The sequence below is a fragment of the Fistularia commersonii genome, chromosome 36 (genome assembly GCF_037954325.1).
Source record: "Fistularia commersonii isolate RoL2024-O1a breed Wild chromosome 36, RoL_Fcom_v1.0, whole genome shotgun sequence".
In the NCBI taxonomy this organism is placed as follows: domain Eukaryota; kingdom Metazoa; phylum Chordata; class Actinopteri; order Syngnathiformes; family Fistulariidae; genus Fistularia; species Fistularia commersonii.
This window is the reverse complement of record NC_141319.1, coordinates 1339811-1348390: the sequence shown is the minus strand read 5'-3', so window position 1 is coordinate 1348390 and position 8580 is coordinate 1339811. Positions and strand designations below refer to the sequence as shown.

The following is an 8580-nucleotide window of genomic DNA, read 5'->3' as shown; positions in this document are numbered from 1 at the left end:
CGTCGCCATTATATACATTTTCAATTTATTTTTCAATTTCATGTTGCCTGGAGATTAAAACACACACACACAAACACACACAAACACACACAGGCATACACACATGCGTTCTCACACAACTGGCTTCAATTGTCACACACACACTCGCTCCAAAAGATGTATGAAGGTGATAATTTGACGCTTACTTTTAAATAAAAGCTCTGGAATATTTTCATGTAAAAACTGAAGCCACCGCTTCACAATAATCAATGATCAATCAACTTTTCAGAGTGACATTCAGCAGACGTTTGAACAATGACACCCTTACCAATAAATCCTACCATTCATTCATTCATTATTAAGTCTTAATTCAAATTCCAGTAACTTCTGGATGACATTTTATTCAACAACACTCAATATTAATTCACAATATATAAGGGTCTGCTGACAAATATTAAGATAGAAAAGTAATTTTGAATTAAATAAACTAGTTAAGTAAATATTAAACTGCTTCAAACTGCTTGTTTAAAACCATTTGAAAATTGTCCAGAATTTGCAAAAAACAACATAAATGGCAGAAGGGTGATATTGTGGAAATACAACATGTCATTTTATTTATCCACATGCTTCCGCATGTTGAAAAAATATTGATACTAAATTATGAAAAATATTGTCATTTTCCTACAGAATATCACATTAACGGACACTTCATTCAATCATGTGTGTATGTACATTATCATTATTATGATTATCAAATAAAAATTATAAGAACATCCCTGCAACCCTGAGTGCAGAATAAGCGGTAGATAATGGTTGGTTGTATGGCTACAACTACTACTGCTACTACTACTACTACTACTATTAATGATAATAATAATATTACATTGTAATTTTAATGTGCCTTTTGGGAAACTCAGAGATGCCTTACAAAGCAACAGAAGATATGTGGGGTTTTAAACACCCCAAGCGAAAGATAAATCAGTGTGACCCTGACTGCAGAAGAAGTAGAATGGATAATGAAAGAATGAATCTGCTTATTTTTTTTAGAGAGGTATGTTTTCTCATTAAACAAGTGACCACCACTCTTTTTTCTCCATTTTATTTTTCCCAGAGACACTGACAGACAGACAGCAGAGCTCATGAGGGTTTATTTTTCCCATCCAACATGCTGCCTCTCCGTCACGATGCAAAACACCACATTCACAGAACCGCTGCAGAATATCAAATATCTTGAGAAGAGCTCAGTATAAATCTCTTACATGTTTTTTTTTAAGTATAATGAACAATTTATTAGCCTTTTTTTATTCAAGCCCCGTCCCCTCCTTCCAAACCGCATTCAAGAAAAAAAAAGTAATTTTTGCACGTAATTTTAGAAATACCGACATTCTGCTAGGTTTTCAAGTAACCTTCGAATAATTACGGCACCTTAATCAAATTCTGGAAGTTTAACACAGTTGATCAGTCGATCCGGTAAATGGCAGGTTGGTCAAGCGCCCCCTACTGGTCAGAAGTAGAGCTACACTGGCACATGAAAATACAAGCAGAAAATAACCTAAAGTGTGTTTTGATTAAAAAAAATAAAAATGTAAAATAGTTAAAATGTGGCATGGAATCGAAGTTTGTGTGTGTGTGTGTGTGTGCATGTATGTCACCCTTAACGTTACAAAGGGGAGCACCGACACCTTCCCCAAACTCGTTTTCACCTCTGACATCACACCCATCCAACTGGTTGAGCTTCATTTCTCCATCACACACACACACACACACACACACACTGCCTCCTGGCTACTTCACAGCTCTTCTAGCGTTAAATGAAGTTTGGGGACCGAGGAGGGGAGAAATCAATATCGATCAATACATCTGTTTGAAGTGCCTCCTGCTTCACCCCGCCTTCGGCCTTGTGACATCACTTCCTGTTTGCCCTCTATGATGGTTTTTTTTAAACGTCCCGTCAGAGGATTCAGACTCCTACAGCTCTTCAGATCAACAAAAAATAAATTAGCAGGATTTTGAAGTAGTCAGTTTGACAGCGATTACGGTAAAAGATTCAGGAAATATTCCGAATTTTTTCTCAGTCTCAAATTATGAATAAGTAATGATTTTGGATCATCAGTGCCTAAAACCACCTCTCAGTGCCTTGAACTTCGGTAAACGATGATCGGCTGCGTCAGAAGTTCGGAAGACGTTGGATTGTAAATTGCGGACAGCCAAAGATCGGATTCTAAATGAAGTTGTTGTCAGAACGTCAGAACACACATCCAACCAATTGCCGCTGTCCAATCAAGCAGTTGTTTTTTTTTTTCCCCCAAAACAAAGATGGCGTCTGCAATTCTGGTCACGGAGCGTTTGATTCAAACTGTCCGGACATTTCTTCCGACGCGCAGCATGCAGAAGTGGGAGGTTGTTCTAATCGGCCTCCTCACGTCTCAGTGATTTTATTAACGTCTCCCCCCGAGGTTCACCCCGACAGTCGAGGCCGATTGTTCACACTTTGTGGGCAGATTTTTACAGACAGACTTTGAAACATTAACATCATGGACAGAAGCAACACAATCCCTGCCAAAAACCAAAAAGCCTCAGTTGCTAGCACAGACCCGCCGTTCTTCATATCTTTTTACTTCCCGGTTCATTGTTTAATCCATTTTAATGAGAAATTATAAAGAAAAAATATTACCCGTGTCTGCTTGTGTTCCCTACGGGTTCTCCGATTTCCTCCCCCAGTCCAAAAACATGCAGGAGGTGACCATAGTGGAGACCACAGACTGACCGGTGTGATTGAGAGGGTGAATAGTCGTACGCCTCCGCTGTGCGCATGCCCCCCGTGGTCGAGGTGTACCCTGCAACTCGCCCAATGACAGTTGGGACGGCTTCCGGTATCCCTGCAATCCCGAGTCCTGAACGAATGAATGAATGAACATGTGACTGTTGCGAAAAAAGAAACATTTAAAAGAAAGTTCACTAAACCCGGAAATTAGAGAGAACTCATCATCATCGGTTGACTCTAGAGGAAAACTGCAGTTTAACAGTGGCGGCGCCCCCTGGTGGCCAGATAGGAGGAAGTGTATCCCTCTGGGTGTAACAAGCTAAAACAGGTTTGTCCGTAAACTGGACCTGGCGCTAAATTTCCGAAACAAACAAAACCCTGGCTGATTTCTCGAAAAACTCCCTGCGGCTGAAATCCGATGGCAAGCAAACAACAAGGGGCCGATAAAGCGGATCCAAAAAGAGGTTGGCACCGCAGCACCTGCCGCACTAGTCTCAGCATGAGTCAGCATGAGGGGGGACGAGAACAGGAAGCGGTATCCGTGTTGAGAGGGGGCGGGGCACTTATTTTTACAAAAAGCTGCGTTGCGTTGAGTTATTTTTGTGATTAGATGATATTTATCTGCACCTGATGGACGAAACCCTTCTCAGACCCTCCCTGAGGAGATGGGTCGGCATCGAGGGGGCCGCGCTCGATCGCGCCCCGGCCGAGTTGCTGGTTGGACGAAGATGATTTAGCATCGGCGCAGCGAGAAACATGCTGACAAAGAGAAGGGACTAGACCCGAACCACGAGACGACCGAGGCGAGGCGTGTACGCCGATACCCCGATAGGACGTGGATTGTCTTCTTCAAGACCTGCTGTTGGTTTACCGGCTTGCTGACAGAGGCGGGGGGTTCAAACTGAAGCATGCTAACCCCCCGCCGCCACGGAGACGGTTCCTCGCTGAAGTTTTGTCTTCTCCTCCTTTTGCCGGTCCAGGTCCACATCCGGGTCCAGTCCTCACGGACTCTGCTGCTCCATGTTGTCCACCAGGGGGTCTTTCTTCATGAACTGCAGGTGTCTGATGGAGCGCCACACGCCGAGGTAGCTGTCTCTGGCCTCCGTGCCGACGGCGGCAGTTTCCCTGTGCAGGTGCTCCCGCTGCATCTCCAGCAGCTCCGCCTCCGTCATGACCCGCGGGTTCACGCCCGTGTCTCCTGTTCTCAGCCCGCCGTTCGCCACGCCGCCGCCCGGCGCCTCCGTCGTCTCACCTTCTCCCGCCTCCACCTGTCCCGGGTCGTCCCCGGCGGCGGGCCCTCCGCCGTTCACTGCCGTTTTTTCTAGGTAAGGCTCGCCGGACGGCGACCCGTCTTTCCCCGCCTCCTCCAAATCTTCATACGAGCTCTTCTTCTTGGTTTCGAAGTATTTGACCACGCAGTAGGTGATGGAGCCGACGGTGTTCACCACGACGCCACCGATGAACAGGCCGGTTGGCGCCACGTCGTTGAAGCACAGCATGCCGACGGTGATGGTGGCGATGCTCTTGACCACGCCAACGAAGCTGGTGGTGACGGCGGAGTTGATGTAGGTGCAGTGCAGCGTGGTGAAGTTCATGGCGCAGCCGATGAGGATACACAGTATGAAGATGAGCAGGATGCGCGGGTCCTGCCAGCCGGCGTACGACCACATGGTGACGGCGTCCATGGAGATGATGGAGCAAACCAACAGCACCTGGGGAACGGATACAAATCAGCCAGAGAACAGAGCAACGTCAGCTGAGGTACATAAACATCCGCAAACGTCTGTTCATAAAGGCTTAGAAAGCAAATACCTGGGAAAAATGTGCTAAATGTCCTGTATTATTCAACTATTCATTCATTCATTCTCTATACCATGTATCCCGCATACGGAGACATTCACTCCTTCATTCACAGCCATGCAACCATTCACTCATTATTCACGCTATTTTGTGAGACACAAAATAATTCCCTCGTTCATTCACATGTCATATAGACATGCAACCATACACTCATGTTATATGCAGACACCAAACTATTCATTCACTCATTAACATATAATAAAGACACACAACTATTTATCTGTCTCATTCACACATCATATACAGGCATTCACTCGTTCATTCGTACACAATATAGACTCTTTCATTCACGTTATGTATAGACACAAAACCATTCACATAAAGACATACAACAGTTCACTACAAATACATTTTATCTAGACATACAGCCATTCACTCATTAATTCACATATTGTATAGAGCCAGGGACCTTCTCGCTGTGCTAACGCTGCGTTAGAAAACAGCAAACATCAGTCACACGTTATACGCAAAAGTTGGACTTTCAGTTGGTGGCTGTTTGTTCCTCCACAAACGTCTGGTTTATGCCCCAGTTTCTAGAATGTGATTACAATATTTTAATTTAAAGTCTCTTCTGGAAATGTCTCCAGATCGCACATCAGTTTATGACCGCGTTGGTCGACGCGCACCCGCAGTTCCACATTTGACCACCGGGAGGCCGCGAGGGCCGAGCGCCACCTCTGCTGGTCGTGAAAACAAGACGCTCCAGATCTGATTCAGAATATGGTCGGCGGCGGGACGGACTCCTCAGCTCCGGGTCAACTCTGCTCACCGGCGTCGCCATGACGGCGATGGTGTACTGTGCGGTGAGTGGGCCGTGCTCGCTGTCCAGGCTGGTCTTCTGGATCAGAACGAGGTAGGAGGCGTGGATGATGACCGCCAGCACGCCGGTGACGTAACCAAAGGGGTCGCCGGTGAGGTCGCCGGCGCCTGAGGGGAGGGGAGGGGGATTACACCCACCGGGGATGCAGGGGAAGTAGATTAGCAGTGAGATTAAAACCCCCGAAAGATGAATTTGCCCATTAGAAACAACTCGGAGAAAAACACAGACGGATTCAGGAAGTGAATTATCTGTTTGTTCGTGGCTCTGGGGATCTTTAAGGAAATGCAAAAAAAAAAAAAAAAAAAGGCCATTTTATCAGAAGGTGGTGAAACCGATGAGGGTGAATCTCCGACGGGAGCTTTTTCGTAGTTTGTGCTTACCAGCCAACGCGGCGCCCCCAGTGGTGATGAGCACGGCGGTCACCACGCCGGCGGACGGGACGCCGTTCTTCAGGATGCACACGCCGATGCTGAGCGTGAACAGCGGCAGGCAGCGTTTGAAGACCACGTACATGGGTAGGCTGAGGCCGCGCAGCGACCAAAGGGTCAGCGTCGACTGCAGTGTGGAGAGGATGCACACTGGGCCGAACTCCTGTACGCAAAAAAAAAAAGGAAAATTAAATGAAATCAATGAAAAATGCTTTTAACTCTTTCACGCTGGGAGACTCACAGTACCACCGTAACCTATCTGAGCACTTAAATCTAGCATGAAACACAAAAAAATAAACACCTTAGTGACGCACTTAGCACTGGGGCACGCACCGGTGATTGGCTCCAATGAGGCCGAAGAAAATCAATAATCATTGGGTGTCAGATGTTTTTTTTTTTTTTATATCTATTCAGTGAAGAGGGATTGTTTCCAGGTCTCCTGCAGGGAGGCACCTTTTGTGTTTTCCATCCTCCAGGGCGGCGACGATGCAGGTTTCCGCGGCGACACACAATTTTAACCCTCAGAAACGCACCCTTGATCAGCCGTTATTGAAGCAAAAGCTGCAGGGAACACCAACTTCTGTATTCTCACTTTTCACCAGAGTTTTTGACAAAAAAGGGAAGTGTTTGATATTTTAGGTGTGTGTGTATCTAAATATCCTGAAGGGAGGAGAAAAGACTGAAAATGCAATTCCATTTCAACAGGATAAAAGTCAAATAAAACACAACTCTGGTTTCTGCTGGAGGCCGACAAGGCAGCAGTCCCCGTCCCAGTCCCAGGGGGGTCAGGCTTCCCGTGGACGGGGGGGTTTGGGGTCCTGGAGGGCGTGCACGTATATGACAAGCATGGCTTCAAACACTCCACTCTATTTCAAAGTTATTTGTTTAACAATGACGATACAACAATATATAACTGGCAGTAAAGATTCATCTAAACAGGTTCAAACTTCTTTTTTCTGGGTTTTACTTTTAGCTTTGAGCTTTGGTGCTGCCGGAGGTCAAAGGTCGCAGGGGTTCACCTTTAACCCCCCGCCCCCAACTGAAAAGTCAGGTCATTTTGATGTATTAAGACATTGGCCTGGCGCCCGCCGATCAATCGCTAGCCGATAAAGTAAATGACCTGTGAATCATTCTGCCTCTGGGTCAATCAGCTCTGTCCGGACGGACAGATAGACAGATAGACAGATAGATAGATAGATAGATAGATAGATAGATAGATAGACAGATAGACAGATAGATAGATAGATAGATAGATAGATAGATAGATAGATAGATAGATAAGAATCATACAAATCAACCAATAAAAATAGTTCAACCTAAACCTGGATTCAGAAACAGCTGAATTTTAGCGGGGGACAAATAAATATTACATTTTACATTTTTGCGTGGCTCTCAGAACTTGTGTGTGTATGTGCATGTGTGAAAATTGAAGGCAAGATAAGACAGACTTTATTGATCCTACAATGAGGAAATTCAATTGTCCAGGCAGCATATATTGGTATAAAATGAACAGCAACAATAAATGTGCAATAAATACAAGTAATGCAAAATAGAAGCATCGAATTAGAAATGATTAAAGTGATTAAACATGACTAATCGGATTAAACATGTGATTAATCGGATTAATAATCACATCGATTATTGGAATCGGTGACTTTTCACCTAATCGTCAGGGGGGGAATAAAGCCCGGGTGTGATTATTAAAACCCACTTGCTTAAATATTGCTGAATTTAAAAAGGTTTCTTACCCTCCCCCACCCGCAGGATTAAAAATCTACTTTTATTTCAATCAAACACCACCACATTGGATTTCCCTGAAGTTAGTGGCCCCCCCTCCTCTCCTCCCCTTACCTTGGAGAGCTGGATGCTGAAGGGGGGCACGGAGACCCTGCCGAGGCGCCGCAGGGTCTCCAGGCTGAGAGCCGCCGTGACGCTGGTGAGGAACTGCAGCAGCGTCAGGAAGCCGAAGTGGAAGTTGCTGATGAGGAACTTGAGCAGGATGTTGAGGGAACCCGAGAAGACGCCGTGGGCCACGGCCACCGTGATGCCCAGCAGACGGCTCCTGAACACCTCCATGGCCGGTCAGGGGAGGAAGATGAGGATGAGGAATAGACGCACCACTTTCACCTCCTGCTCTCTGAGCGATCACACATTTCTCTTCCTCCTTCTTCTTGCACTTTGTTTTGTCTTCTTTTTTTTTTTTTTTTTAGGCGCTTAAAAATCCTCCGGTAACTTTCAGATGAAGCCGTGGATGAGGGAAAAAAATAGGAGGAGGTGGAGAAGCAGGGAATCCCCCGCCTCCCGCCCCCCCCGGAGTTCAGAAAGCGCAGGAGAAAAGCTCGTCCTCCGGGAGACTCTCGCTGAAATATGACATTCTGCCGCAGAGGCTGTTTGAGAGAGGTGGAGGGGTAAGAGGGGAGGAGAGAGAGAGAAAGAGAGAGAGACTTCATTTAGTGAATTGTCGGTTGGGGGAGGTTGGTGGGCGGGGGTTGGTTGGTTGGGTGGGTGGGTGGGGGTTCGGAGGGGGGCACCGGGCAGGAATCCAACAACTGATGTTTCGCGTCGTAAATTTAAAGCGACAGCCGAAAGGTTCCCGGGAAATAAAAAAAAAAAAAAAAAAAGGAAAAAGAAAAAGCGACCCGGGAAAGCGAGCGGAAAGGGGACACCTGAGGGGGCGTGGGGGAGGGGGGGGGGTAGGAAGAGCGGGATAGCTGATTGGTCGAGCCAAA

General features: G+C 46.3%; 1 protein-coding gene across 1 annotated transcript; it reads right to left on the bottom strand.

Moving 5' to 3' along the window:
- Nucleotides 1-948: 948 nt before the first annotated feature.
- slc35d3 (solute carrier family 35 member D3) lies at nucleotides 949-8193 on the bottom strand. The gene is made up of 4 exons (XM_086143152.1): nucleotides 7703-8193; nucleotides 5804-6014; nucleotides 5373-5530; nucleotides 949-4455 (listed from the first exon to the last, which is right to left on the bottom strand). Exons 1-4 carry the CDS (start codon nucleotides 7925-7927, stop codon nucleotides 3745-3747), a joined length of 1305 nt encoding a protein of 434 aa, XP_085999278.1. The 5' UTR covers nucleotides 7928-8193; the 3' UTR covers nucleotides 949-3744.
- Between the last annotated feature and the right edge of the window lie 387 nt (nucleotides 8194-8580).